General features: G+C 36.1%; 1 protein-coding gene across 1 annotated transcript; it reads left to right on the forward strand.

Annotated features, from left to right (window-relative positions):
* Positions 1 to 10,516: 10,516 nt before the first annotated feature.
* Positions 10,517 to 14,968, forward strand: LOC132557227 (uncharacterized). The gene is made up of 3 exons (XM_060221727.1): positions 10,517 to 10,587; positions 10,972 to 11,057; positions 11,750 to 14,968. The coding sequence occupies exons 1-3, from the start codon at positions 10,568 to 10,570 to the stop codon at positions 12,607 to 12,609; spliced, it is 966 nt and encodes a 321-aa protein (XP_060077710.1). The 5' UTR covers positions 10,517 to 10,567; the 3' UTR covers positions 12,610 to 14,968.
* The last annotated feature ends 903 nt before the right edge of the window (positions 14,969 to 15,871 follow it).

Below are 15,871 nucleotides of genomic sequence, written 5' to 3' on the forward strand. Positions count from 1 at the left end.
TTCTGACAGCGATGTTTAAGAACCTCAATGCCATTTCTTAAAGAAGCCCTTTTCTTGACTGTTCAGAAAGTCCTCCACTGCATGTATGCAGTCATCATCTGATTGAAAGTGATTATCAGAAATGGCCTTTCTAAATTTTGGAAATAGATGACAGTCTGATGGAGCAAGTACAGGAGAATAAGGCGGTGCTCAATCAATTCAAAGCCACAATCGTTATTGGCAGCCATGGCAATGACATGTGAACAGTGGCATTGTTCTAATAAACAACACATCTTTACGGAGTTTTCCGCGACGCTTGAGTTTAATGTTTTCTCTTAAATGCCCAAGAAGTGGAGCATGACATGCACCATTGATTCTTTGAAAATATATCATCATAATACCATCAGCACCCCAGAAAACTGAGGCCATATCTTCACAGCTGATGGAACAGGCTTTGCCTTCTTTGGCGGGTTGAACCAAGATGCTTCTATTGTTAAGTCTGTTTTTTGGCCTCTCGAGTAAAATGGACCCACGTTTTTTCCCATAGTGACAAACCCCTGCAGAAAGTTAGCAGGGCCTGCCTCTAAAAGGTTAAGATAAGCACGCGACAAAGTCCGCCTGGTGTGCTTTTGATAAACTGTCAGAAGTCTTGGTAGCCAACGGACTGAGATCTTTCTCGTTGTAAGACCTTTCGTAAAAATAGAAATCCCAACTGCACTGGCTAAATATTTCTGTGTAACTCACCTGTCAGCCATTACAATATCATGGACTTCATTGACTATTCCTAGGGAAGCAACAGTGACAAGCCTTCCAGGACGGGCGTCATCCCCAAGGCTCTGCCTGCCACGCTTAAATTCCGCCACTCACCTTTTCACTATAGCATATGAAGGAGCAACATTCCCTAGTGTTGCTACCATATCAGTATGGAGGTGCTAGACCTTTCTATGTCAATATTGAATCACTGATCTTTCAGTGATTTTGTCCATTTTGCAAAAGTCACTTTCCGTGCTATCTCTTTAAACTGACCAAATGACATTAGTCTTCGGGTACACAGCCTTAACTAGTCAGAAAATAGTAGATTTGAAAAAGGACATCCCGACTTTACTTATTCAATACAAGGCTCACAACTTATCAATCAGCCCAGTTATTATTGGTGTATAAAAGTCATTTCATTTTTGGAATTTAAAAAATCAGAAGAGAATTTGTGCATGTTTACTTGAATTTGCTGGACTTTTAAGGGTGATAAGTTATTGCGTGTTAGAGAGTGAGACGACGCGAAATTAAGAAAAAAAGTTTTCGAAATTTTAGAATAAGCATACAAACAATAGTTTGTAACCTTAACAGACACTCACCCTGAAAATTCAGGGAAAAAGTTCGCAACCCAATTAAGACATCAAATACTACAAACAACATTCCACTACATAAAAACTTGACAACCGGCGATATCGAATTCTCCGACGACACAAGCAATCTTATTAAACGGCTATTTGGTATCATTATCAACGACTGACGACTCTACCATTTACGGAAGTGTATTCCGGCCACGTTGTGTTTTATTTTATCTCGAAATTTCGAGATAGCAATTCGAAATTTCGAGTTAGTTATCCGAAATTTTGATATATTAACCCGAAATATCGAAATAGCAACGCGAAATTTTGAGATAGCAACTCGAAATTTCGAGTTAAGATAAAACACAACGTGGCCGGAATTACCCTTCCTTAAACATTGATGTACCGACCATTGATATTAGAAAGGATTTCTCTAGATATACATTTTGAGATTTATGACGTTATCGTTCAGTCCTTAAATATCAACGAAGCAGTAGGACCTGACACCATTAAAGACACTATGTTAAAAAAAAAAACCGTTCGTCGGTTGCTGTGATCTAGTTATGCCTTCTATGAGTTTCTGTTACTTTCTAGGAATGTTCAAAATTTGAATTCATCAGATTTGGCAAACCACCATCAACGAGTTCTGTGATTTGTCCATCCATTTGTCGATTGTCACATGACCGTTAAGGGCCACAGCCCTCTTTTTATTTCATTAAATTCATTTAATTACATGTACATGGAAATGAAAAGACTATTTAGTGTAGTGTGTTAATTGGCGGCCTTTATATATATATAGTATTGAAACAGTAAAAACTTGTGAGAATATTACTTTATAACTGTCGGTGGTTATATCGTTGTTCTGGTAGATGCGTTTCCTGTCAGAAGGTCTGGTGTTGTAGAGAATGACGTACATCTCTACCCTTGTATAAACGTGTTAATTTTTAACGGTTGTATTTACATATAAATAGCAATTTTATAGCTGCCCATTCTTTTAAAATAACCCAAGTAGTTGATGTGTTGATCACAGCTCCTGACATGACGTGGGAATGGTTTCCTGCACTGGTATTCAATTGTCATTATCTTTGGTGCTATCAAAAGTACAGGTCGCATGTCAACGTCAAGATGATCTCGAACATGTCTCAAAATACAACATCGAACGAGGTGAGTGATGCATTTTAAAAAACAAAAACTGTTGGTAGTACATTTTTGATAATTCACGCGTATTATTTCAAAATGAAACTCATTTCCTTGTTCTCGACTTAATGATCCTGTAAATTTTGGTGAATTTCTTTCAAATTACTGAGTTTAGATATTAATACTGTTTAAGAGTAATTTGTTTAGTACTGTATGAGAGGTAAGGTAATGGTACTGTTTGAGAGGGAGGATGCTCTCGGCTAAGATAAGCTTTATGTTAATGTTATATAAATATTCTGTTTACTTGATGGATATGAAGTTTGAGGTGACCATTTATAATCAGCATGTCTATCGGATTCATTGCCATATATCTGTTTCTTATAAACACAGAATTATTTGCATTGATTTAGAAACAAAAGACGCTTGCTCTTCCGGAACAGCTGGTCTATATTCCTTTCACATTTCAAGTGCTTTCCGTGTAAATCACTTACTTACCTGTTGCTTTCGCTTTATCGATGTATAACTACAGGTTTGTTATCATGTCGATATTTAATAAACTCTTCAGTTTTTTTTTTTTTTTTCATCTAAAGAGCAAATTGGCGCTTACTTGAAAAAACATTAATTTTGTTATTGACTGTACTTACTTTACATATTTACGTTTCTATGCTATCCTGATATTCACAATCTTTTACAATGTCCAGCTTTACCACTTTCTTGGTCCGGATAACCTTCCTTAATGTTAGTGCTGATAACGCGAAGTATTATTTTTGAAAACGAGGTGGTTTATTTTGTAAAACACGAACACCTGATTGAGTGTTGTTGGGACACAGTAAATAAAATCCCATTTTTCAGCGCCATATTTTGTTATGGAATTGGCAAAATTTTATTTGATAACTTTATGTCCATTCAAAATTACGAAATAACTAACAATAATCGCCAACATCTTCTCGACCGATTCGGGCGGGAAGCCATTTTCATGTATAGGCGACGGCGTTTTGTGCGCATGCGTTATCATATATGCCACAAGAAATCACATATCCAGGCTATTGATTAACAAGATAAGAATTTTCTCTTTATAATTATTAATCAACCTCTTTATGCACATATTTCAGCGAAAAACCATCTGCCATTGTTGATAAGGTGATACACTCTAGTTGTCTTTGCAATAATAATAAAAAAATAATAATGATAATGATAAATAAATTTAAAAGTTGTTTTACCGTGATGTCGCATTAAAGGCACATATTCTAACTTTTTTAAGAACTTACATTATTGTATCAGTGGTCCATAACATGCATGCTGTTACATACCTAAGTCACTTTGACAGTATGTGGCAGAATACCTTTATATAGAGTCGCATGTATCATTACCATTCATTAATAATAATAAAGGTAAAATAATGACTCAAAAGTGTAAAACATTGTCACCGTCTCGTAAAATGTCCAGAGTTCACTGTCGGCGTCACAGGGAAATCTTTATGTCTTTACCAAGTTGATTTTTAATTGTTTTTAATACGTTCTTAAGTTACGGAGAAGAACTATCTGGGTGACTGAGATCCTATATATCAACAATTTAAACTGATTTAGATAATATCGACTAAGTTTACTCGCTCTTTACCTTTGTTCATTGCACTAGCCATCTTAAAATGAGTGCCGAAAAGTGCCTATATCATCATGCAATGAGTCTAAATTGTTTAAAGGACACAGAAGTGAATAACACCAATTAGAAATTTTAATTAAAGCCAAACAACTGCACCACACAGCTGTTTCGTCCTTCTAGGACTCGTCAGTGATGCTATATCATAAACCTGTTTCGTCCTTCTAGGACCCGTCAGTGATGTCACATCATACAGCTGTTTCGTCATCTAAGGACCTGTCAGTGATGTTACATCATACAGCTGTTTCGTCCTTCTAGGACTCGTCAGTGATGTTACATCATACAGCTGATTCGTCCTTCTAAGACTCGTCAGTAATGCTAGGGGTCCAAATTTAGAAGCCTAGAAGGCGACTGAGGAAAGTCAAAAGGGATAAAAAAAAACATAAAAAATCCAGATAGGGAAGTTCACTGCCCCAATAATACAATAAATTTCGTTATTTTCATATGTCTGATACAGTTTACTTTTAGAAGGAAAAGTATATGATTATATTCTGATCCGTGCCACTATACTTTGAAATCTTACACATTAAAGACCAACTATCAAGACATCCATATGTTTCCTGATATTTCTTGTAGGATACCTTGTTGTCAAATTCAAAATATATTCGTTGGATACGAGCATCCTATAACAATGAAGACATGTGACACAGTTCACCAACTTTCTTTACCTGTCTTTGTACGCATCACATCCCGTGATCATTCATATTTTCTATTTAAATATTTTGTCCCAATACCTCAACTTCATGTAAATATAGATTAATTAATATATTACCTATCAATGCAATAAGTAGCATGTATATATTTTATTCAAAATGCAGCTCTTGTGAATGTAAAAAAATAACATAAGATAAATACTTGCACCTGACTCTTTGGATTGTTATTGTCATACGAAAGTATTTTAGATAAGTGTTGACCTCTTATTGTGTTTAATTTATAGAATCGCACATTTAAACACTTGGTCATAGATGTTCGAGAGTGTGTGGTTCCCCTCGTCCCTGTTTAGTACTGGTCCGCTGCGGCATATCCAGACGGCCTCCTTGACCAGCCGTCTGAAAATATTGTTTAGCCTGTCAGCTATTTTGACATTTTCCCAGTCGATGATATAATTTTAGTGTGTGGAATGTCCTGCCTTCTTGAGATTCCGCGTCTTTCTGAAGTTCATCAAGTCGGACCCCGAATCTCCTGCCTACAGTGCATTGCTATCATCTTGTGTCCTTTTTCTATACCTCTTTGCAATCTCGTCCCAATAATTTATACATTAGTGGACATTTAAATGGGATAAAAGTACAGCCGAAAAAATGGCCGATTCTGTGCCATCTTGTACACTACATACGTCAGTACTAGTACGCTTAACACTGATCATTTGCCTGATAAAGGTGACCGTGTAGTTATTGAATTGTCACACATAAATTTTCAACTGGTTGTGTTGTAAGACCTTCTGTTCTACCAATAGAGCTTATCATCCCAGGATTTTGAAAGTAGAAATACGCGACACTGTGACACGGAAACCTAGATCAAACAACCAGATAACAAATGACGGCCACATGAATTCTTGTGTATCAAAGCATCTCGTCTTATGCTTTATCGACATAAAGGAAATCACTAAGCGTATGGTATTGCCAAGGTCATCCATTCTTTTCTCCAGTCGTCTCTGGAAAGTAGCACTACATTTCACTAATTTTACCTGTGTTTCGTGGATCCATTTCCAAAGCGTTTGTGAAAATATGCCAGCGATCGGAAGGTCACTGGAAGGTGATTTAGAAAGATTCCTGCATTAACAATTTAACACACAAGCTGTCATGTTTGTGACGTCTAGAAATTAACAGATTTCTTGGTTAGGGATCTTTTCCAGCTCCTGAATATTGCCAATATCTAATTCATCAGCCTACTTGTCTCTGATATATACAGCATCAATGACTGCAATCGTCAAACAGATTGCGATTTTTTTTCTTCATCTTAACTGACTTCAGGATCGAAGATATTCATATTTTCCAATTCTCGCATCCCAATGTCGCTGCTGAAATTCCATCGATGGAACGATTCGGGAATTCCGCTCTCCATTTTTCCCCTTCTAGTTGTTTCTATATTACTACTCCTTGCTCTGATACTTCAGAGATACTTTCATGTAATTTTGTTCCTAAGGAAATGGCCTAAATTGTGTATGGATAAACTACATTCATAAAAAAATTGCTTGACGTAGGTGTCATGCATATATTCCTTCATTTCTTTTATACAAGAGTTAATTTCATCTTGAATTTTAAATGTGATTCATTAACTGGGTCATTGAGAGAACTAGGCGTGACCGGTTGGTCAAGGATATACAGCTATTTCAAATTACCAGCTGAGAGCAGATGGATTTGACGAGAAAGTATATTTAATCTGTTGAAGAGGAAAGTAACATTTCGTAGCTCTACCTGGTGTTTATACCCTCGAAATGCCGAGACAATACTGTACCGTTCAGAAACACACAAGACTGAAATGGAAAAGGGGCAGAGGAGACTCACTGATCGAAACGGCAAAGATTAAAACTCCCAAATAAGAAATATATGTAAGAAATAAGAATAAGATAATGTATATATATAGTTGAACAAAATCAAATCAACACGACAAATGTATTCCGCTAACGTTTTCAGGCCTAACGGCCATCTTCAGGCGATCCATTTATTGTATATATATATATATCATGATAACTACCAGGAGGGGCTCTTGTCTAATAAAGAAAGACTCATATTTTTTGACGAGGCAACAAATCTAGCAAGCAAAAAATAAAGTTCTTTAACATTTCAAAGTGCATCTCAATAATCTCAATGTGTCACACACTGTTCTACGGGGACAAATAGTGCTGCCCCTGTCTATTCGTCCGTCCGTCCATCTCTACATCCATCCATCCATCGACCTGTCCGTGAAGTCGAATGCTGTTCCGAATCAATATCATATCTTTGAGGAGCTGGCGACACACGTAGTTTATTTTCGCTCAGCCATATATTCATAACAAGAAGTCCGATCTACTCATTACATTTAAATATATAATTGTGGCCTTCGATCGAGAGTGTTTACATACACACTTAGTTATGCAGGAATGAGACATTCACGTCTTATAAATCTTTAACTAGTTTCTTTCCAAAACCTATATGTAAACATGGCTTACATTGACATTTGCATATACGCCTGCTGCAATCTATAATGCAAAGCAATATTTTTGCACACGTGTGAATACCCTTGGTATATTACCAAACATTCATAATGTCTTTCCATTCTACGAACCTGATTACGCAGTCACGCAGTTATGCATGTACATTAGACACTTTAAAAATATTAACATATACATTTAACCTTGTTTTGTTTTGCATCACAAAGCAAATATTTATTCACACAAAATACAAATGTACGTGCACATCCACAGATACACGCGCGTTGGCACGTACGTGTATCGTTTTACGTAACGTTTTGAAGGACAAGCCATTGTTACACAATCATTTAGCGAAATCATTACCTTGCTTTGTGTACTAGACTTCGTACTGATGTCAATGCAATTACACAAATATACACGTTACATAAACAACTGGAGAGAACAAGAGACAAAACTGTAAGTGTAGCGAGATATTTCGTCAATTAGTATAGTTATAAGATTTCTTTGATTAACGGTACCATAATTATTTCAAGAAGATAGAAATACTGTATGTGAGCAATTTCCCTCAACATCTGGGATACCGACCCGAACAAATACTCCTCCACCTACAGGATACCGACCCGAACAAATACTCCTCCACCTACAGGATACCGACCCGAACAAATACTCCTCCACCTACAGGATAACGACCCGAACAAATACTCCTCCACCTACAGGATACCGACCCGAACAAATACTCCTCCGCCTACAGGATGCCGACCAGAACAAATACTCCTCCACCTACAGGATGCCGACCAGAACAAATACTCCTCCACCTACATGATACCGACCAGACCAAATACTCCTCCATCTACAGGATACCGACCCGAAGAAATACTCCTCCACCTACATGATGCCGACCAGAACAAATACTCCTCCACCTATAGGATACTGAACAGAAAACCCATACCAGATTCCACTCTACCTATAGGATACTGACCAGAACATCCATAACAGATTCCACTCTACCTAAAGGATACTGACCAGAACATCCATAACAGATTCCACTCTACCTATAGGATACTGACCAGAACACCCATAACAGATTCCACTCTACCTAAAGGATACTGACCAGAACATCTATAACAGATTCCACTCTACCTATAGGATACTGACCAGAACTCCCATAACAGATTCCACTCTACCTATAGGATACCGACCAGAACATCTATAACAGATTCCACTCTACCTAATGGATACTGACCAGAACATCCATAACAGATTCCACTCTACCTAAAGGATACTGACCAGAACTCCCATAACAGATTCCACTCTACCTAAAGGATACTGACTAGAACATCCGTAACAGATTCCACTCTACCTATAGGATACTGACCAGAACATCCGTAACAGATTCCACTCTACCTAAAGGATACTGACCAGAACATCCACTTGTAGCTTGTCATCTAGTTATTCTTTTAAAACATTAAGTGATTCTAGTATATAATAGACAAGCAAGACTTGGAAAATGTTATGATGTTGAGCAAAATTCGCTTGATTGCATGTTACAAAAATCATTATATTCTTGTATATATTGATTAGTATATGTTAAAGCATGAAAAACTTAATAATAATGTTGGTGGCGATTGTGAGTGATATAGCTTGTTATGTTAACAGATAGCAATAGCATTGTCCCACTATGATAACGTTTTCCTAGTTTAATTAATAATAACACATTGTCAGGGATCTATAATACATGGACTGAAAACAGGGCCGAAAAGAGATTTCACTGTTTTTAGGTTTAACGAACATCGTTTGAGTTCTATGTCATTTCCTTGCCTTCATTGCCACACTGAGGGCACCCAAGTTCCTCCAGCTCATTAAATAATGATGCATAGTTTTATTCCTACACGAAATGAATTGATCATGAGTTTGATAACATAATAACTTGAAAACATTTTATGTTCAGAGAGCGAGAGATAACATTTTTTGTAACGTTATATACATACATTAATGTAATAATTGTTCATAGCATTGTCAAATTTTATATCACACGCTTTTGTGTCTGTAAACATACACATACATACAAACACGCACGGGCATGCGCACGTACTTTAAATATGTTATCAGAGCTACGAAATGTAATTTTATAATGTCGTACAATATGAGACAGAAAACGTACAATTATCAATCATTAAGTGTTTTTTCTTTCATTGTAGACTTTCCATGATCAATTGTGGTCCAACGTGGGTGGACTCACCCTGATAATGTGCGTTTTAATGGTAGCTGTAGGAAACTTGCTGGTAATGATTGACATTCGCAGGAGACCTTCGCGTACCTTAACAGGTAAGAAATGAACACCTTATCGTGGACTTGTGTTTAGAATCCAGGTTTTAAGAATTGATAATGCCAAAGATTATCAAATAGGTAGTTAATAAGAAATGTTCCAGAGGCATTAATATAAATCTTGTAAAATAAAGAAATATGTTAAGTTACGATTATAAGTAACCCCTTCTGAAACAGCTGACTTCAAAATTTGTTTCTGCTACCCCATTGCGTATTACTGAGTTAGTGAGTGCCACGGAAACAGATGGATGATCAGAAATTCGGATGAGTATTGTCCCAATGTGTGTCATTGAAATTGATGGCGAATATAAATATATATAAGATTTTCTGATGAGTGACATTTAGTGCCTGAAGTTTCATAGTAAAGGTTTTAAACATATATAAGATTTTCTGATGAGTGACATTTAGTGCCTGAAGTTTCATAGTAAAGGTTTTAAACATATATAAGATTTTCTGATGAGTGACATTTAGTGCCTGAAGTTTCATAGTAAAGGTTTTAAACATATATAAGATTTTCTGATGAGTGACATTTTGTGCCTGCAGTTCCATAGTAAAGGTTTTATTGGTACGATGATAATGTAAGTTGATTTGAAACTATCATATATCCTTACTTGTTTTCAAACATATGTTTTGCATCATCGTTATTTACAAATTTAATAAGGCCAATGTTAATTATTTAAGGGTCTTTTGTACATTCATGTGGTTGTTTTTAATATTTACGTCTTATCCAAAGATACCACCCTCTAGAAGATTTGTTATTCGTAATATCGAGTATCTTATATTTTAATGATTACCTTCTCATAGCTGTAAAACCAGTTTTTCTCATTTTACCTTGTTTTTCGCAGGTGATCTGCTCATACAGATGCTGCTTTGCGATATATTCCTGGTGCTTCTTCTCCCGCTTGTGGTTGCATTCTCCCTCATTACCAATGGTTGGGTACTGAGTGACTCTTTCTGTCTCGTTCAGGGATTGGCTGTTGAAATCTTCAGTACCACGTCCTGCTTACTAAGGATGATGCTTGCATTTGAAAGGTTTGTGACCTGTATGCGATCAATATTATTTTATCCATCTAATAGTGCTACTTTTTATTTTCGCTAATAATATATAAAAATCTACTGTGAAATCATTAATTTTTGCGGGCTCAATTTTCTTTTCAATATATTTCATGGACGCTTGATAAATTTAGCACAATACTTATACTAATTTAACAGTTCATGGACATTTGAATTCGTAGATAACATGTTCCCAAGAAGTCACGAAAAGGATGGATTTTCCAGTATCCGTTAAATCATGTGGCGAACTGTTGTGCCTATTTCGCTATGAAGTAAACCGCTGAAATATGTTGTTTTTTTCAAATGTTGTTTTTCGCTATTTATATACCAACAATATGTTTTCAGTCAAAATTTTCGTTTCAGACGCTCTCTCTTGGTAAAGCGACATGGAATGAAAATCACACTCGGAACTGGGATCGTTATCTCGCTCATCTTCCTCGGTATTGCTGGTAGGTTTGATTTCTTCAGAAACCTAGTGACCTTTCAATTTTCATGGCTTTACTTCATTCCTTGAATAACCTAGTAGCCCTTTACTTTCCACGGTAATATTTCATTCCTTAAATAACCTAGTAACCCTTCACTTTCCTTGGTAATACTTAATTCCTGCAATAACCTAGTAACCCTTTTCTTACCACGGTGGTTTTTTAGTTCCTTAAATGCCTTTCTTCGGCGTTATTGTTTGACATAATTCCTTGAATAACCTTATAACCCATCCTTTTCCTAGGCATTACCCGATTCCTTGATTACCCTTATAGCCTATTCCTTTCCTTCGCGTAATAGATAGACTTTATTCCTTGAATAACCTTGTAACCCATCCTTTTCCTCGGCACTAGCTGATTCCTTGAATACCGTTGTAATCCCTTCTTTTCTTCTGCGTTCCATGAATACCTTAAATTATCTAGTCGCCATCCCTACTCTTTGGCCTTACTTGTAGGGTGATTCCTAACCGTACATTTACGTCAGCTTTGCTAGTATTTATTAATTGTATAAATCCTTTAATAAGGATATTTCATGAAAGCAAAGACGCTAACGGATTAACCGATTTAAGCATTACGAACAACAAAAACGACGAAATTTAAGATAAGTTGAACATATGACCTTCAGCGAGTGTAAGAATTTGTTTCATTTTCTGATGTTTCAGTTTTGATTGCATTGTTGCCGAAGATTAAAAGAATTCACTTTGAACACTTTGAAGGACTGCACTCGTGCTACATAAATAGTGAATGGCTAGCCGTTAGTACAAATCTAGCGGTATTGTCTGCACCCTGTGTCGTCACTTTCCTGCTTTCGTTGTTATCGTTGAAGAATTCCGTCTTGGGTAGAGATGGTAATTATTGTCCTAAACAACTAGATTACGATCGAAGCCCCGCCTATTTCCTGTCCACGGACCTGGCGTTTGTCCGCTTTCCAGAGAAATCCAGCCCGTCCTCATGTTGTTGTCAGACTTGTGTCCTCCAAAATGATGTAATCCGGACAAATTGTGAATCTGAACCGTCACAAAACTCTGTTCGATGCATATCAACAGGACAAGTGAGATCAACACTACTGCTACCAATACTTAACATGGCTGTCGTCTGTGCAGTCATCTTACGTCTCTGCTTCATCGTCGCCTCACACTATCTCCCGAATAATGAAATATTTCATTCCCTTATACTAGCTTGTTATATCCTACCAAATGTCATACAGACAGGATGCCTGCTTAGCACCATTCCACGTTTTAGAAGTACCGTTCATCCCCTGCAGCTGAAATCAAAATCATCCATCGAAAGAGACACTCGGCCGATTGTTGTTCTCGCTCCACGAGACACGTTTGGAGATATGCCTACGTTCCTGAAACCGTCACCAGACATAGATGTCATGGTAGGACTTAGGGAGACCAATGTTGGCAGCAAAATCAGAAAACAGGTATCATTGTCTGCTTTGTCGGTGACGTCATGTGTCTCCCTGAAAAACGACAGAACCAATGTTTCGAAAAGACGAGTAACAATTACTGTAGTCTGATGAAAAAGTAATACTAATACTCATGTTTCCCAAACTTTTTCGATATTTTGCTAGCGATTCTACCTGTGCAGGCTAACAATTAATGGCGTTTTCTATACATCAAACAGTACTTCAATTGAAATAAAAATCATGGCAAAACTTAATGTTCCATGTGTGACACCTTGTGGACAAAACAAAAAAACTAGTTTGATCCTTTGATGTACATCAAACGAATCTCGAGGTCGCACAACGGTATATTGTAATGGCTTTGCAGTTGGGAGTCGCTCCTTTGTAATCTTCAAAAGAAGCATATCAGCCTGTGATTGGTTAGTTTTTTTTTCGTCTCCTGAAATCAATCAAATTACTTGACCAAACTTCTTTTTGCCCATGTTTTTTTTTCATTTTTTATCCCCCACAAAGAAGTTTGGGGAGGGTGTACATAATGGAATTACATTGTCTGTATTTCTATCTGCACAGAACCTTATTAGCGCAATACTTCCTACACTGTCTGATGGAATTGCATTGAAACTCTGCACAAGTACGGATAAATATCTACACGATCATTAATGATAATATCTATACTATAGTGTACATAGAAAAGGAAAAGTTCAATTGTTGGAATTTGATTTTTATGATATAAGGCCATTTAGACACAACGTAAACTTACTTTAAATATTTTAATAGGTTACATCAGTAGTCAGTAGTAGGAGAAAATATCACATCACTAAGCAATTGTCTGTTAGTGTTGCCATCACAAACAAAACAAAGACAAACAAAGCAAAATATTAATATCAGTATGATAATGGTTTTCAGCATAGTTTCCCACGAAAGTAAATAGAATCTCACTCAATTCCTCGTAGATGATGTGATGTTCATTTGATAAATATTTTATGATACACACATGGGGCAGTAAACAAACCTACTACATCAGTATAAACAATTCCCAAGTGATTATGCAGTAATAACTTTTTTAAAGTCCTTATAAAATACATGCAGACAACATTTTTAGACAGAAACAGGGAACATATTTTTTTTTCTTTTTGTCTTCAATAATATATTTTTTAGCTTTCCACAGACAATGCTGGACTATCAGACATATTTCTGTAGCGATTATTGCCTATAGGGTGGATTAAGCCTGATATCCATGATTAATGAAGGGTATACTTTGTAGCGTGTGATTTTGAGATCGGTAGACTAAGACTATGGTATATTGTGACGCCGTTCGTGTTTCTTCTTTGCACAATACAAGGAGCATTTTATCGTGTCTTCTTCTAGACCAGTGAAATATCAATATTCGTGTGTAGTATATTTTGGAAAAAACAAACGGATATTGTGTAAAGGCATATAAAGATATCGATGGCTTACTGCTAGAATGTTACCCGCTCGCACCGTGTGTTTTCTTTAATTTCCATGTAATATGTTTTATTGCAGCTGCAACGTCCTGTTGACCTTTGTATTGTGGTAAACAACACGCATGGTGCTTCACACACTACCTACTGACATGCGAACATTATTGTTTACGTCGCACTGGCAAACTAGAAATGGCATCATTGGCACTTGAACTACATCTGGTTTTAAATCCATATTTTTATTATTCGGTTTACATTACAGAACCTTACAAATAATCTGGATATATGTATATTTCCAATAATAACTTTTTGCGGAACATTCTGCAGTAAGTCATCGAATCGTTTGGGGAAAAACGATAAAGGTGTGCGAATGATAATGGCAGATGCAATTGTTATCTGTTTCGATTGATATAACAAACATGGCGCTCGTTTAATCATTGTGCTAGAGAGTAAGTGATATTGTGCGATTTACACCTATCAATCAGCATGTAATCAATATGATTTAGCTGAATATAAGTAATGAATTCAATTTAAAAAAATCTGAGGAGAGGGTTCTTTAATATAACAAGAAACTTCTACATTGTTTTTGCTATGTGTTGTTGTCGTTGTCGTTCTTGTTGTTATTTGTTGTTTTTTGTTGTTATTTGGTTGTTGTGTTTGTTTTTTATTGTTGTGTTTGATTTTGTTGTTGTGTTTGTTGTTTTGTCAGTGGTAGTGCTGTTGTTGTTGCTGCTGCTGTTGCTGTTGTTGTTGCTGCTGCTGTTGCTGTTGTTGTTGTTGCTGCTGTTGTTGTTGTTGTATATCTTCAGCTTGCTTTTTCTGCTATATACATAATGCCGATGTTTGTGTGTGATGTTGATGTTTCAGGATTGTGAATTGTGAAACATCAAGGCTAACAACAGTAATTTTAATTCACTCAAATAAACATTTAATCGTTTTGAAAGAAAATTTCAAAATTAGACCCATGAAAATGTACAGAATTTGATTTTGAAAAAATAGCATTTACAGGCGTGTTGTTAATGATTTCGAGAGCGGAGAATTTGTTTTAGTTCAATTGATTAAAACTGATTTGTACTTTGTTGATTATTCTATATGTTGTTTTACCATCTAATTTGTTGCATTGTGCTTCATCACGAGTGGAATTGTTTCTAACCATAGATAAAATTGATGCATGTAAAAGACATAGCAATTCGTATTTTATCGTCAATTTAAGATCTCGTATAAATTTATGGCAACTTCGTAAAATGTCTCGAGATCTGACATCTATTTTAGCAGCGTTTTAGCGTCTATTTTTTTTCAACTTTCCTAAGTGATACACGCTTGAACCTGCCATGAAGTTACAAACGTTTCTTTTACTTTACTTGAACGGATTTGAAAAAAAAAACCTGCAAAAATTACTTTAGAGCTCAACGACTTGGGGATGATTTACAGTTTAAGCGAATGAGACGTGTTAGGGTATTTGAATATTTCTTTCATTTACACTTGTATTGAAATGTATAATTGACTTGTATGTTTTTTTAATATAATCTTCAATATTGCAGGTAGTAGACACAGCTGCGAATACTTCTCATAACCTCCTGCATGCCATTTTTAATTCTCCCAAATAACAGCAAAGTTCAGAGATTAAACATGTACCTGGCATTTCATTATCAAACACTCTTACTGACAAAAAAACGTGTCGTTATTCTGTAATTATCAGGCAAGAAATTACGTTATTTATGTAATTATATGGGCAAGTGCGCCTTCCAATCTATATTTCTACATTTCTTTCGGTTAATTTTGATTTAACACAGTCGTCTCCTAGATTTCAACATTTAGACCCCTAGGCATCACTAATGGGTCTTAGAAGGACGAAACAGCTGGATATGGTGCAGTTTAATTAATAATTTGTACCAACTGTATTGTATTCTAAATATTATATTTGAATGTGTGAT

The sequence above is a fragment of the Ylistrum balloti genome, unplaced genomic scaffold (genome assembly GCF_031769215.1).
Source record: "Ylistrum balloti isolate Yb309-2 unplaced genomic scaffold, AGI_CSIRO_Ybal_v1 Utg369652, whole genome shotgun sequence".
NCBI classification, from domain to species: Eukaryota; Metazoa; Mollusca; class Bivalvia; order Pectinida; family Pectinidae; genus Ylistrum; species Ylistrum balloti.

Excerpts from the sequence above, each read along its gene's own strand:
- LOC132557227 (XM_060221727.1), top strand. The coding sequence starts at position 10,568 with ATGATGCTTGCATTTGAAAG. Across the intron at positions 10,588-10,971 it reads ATGATGCTTGCATTTGAAAG|ACGCTCTCTCTTGGTAAAGC; the intron begins GTTTGTGACCTG and ends TTTTCGTTTCAG. Across the intron at positions 11,058-11,749 it reads CATCTTCCTCGGTATTGCTG|TTTTGATTGCATTGTTGCCG; the intron begins GTAGGTTTGATT and ends CTGATGTTTCAG.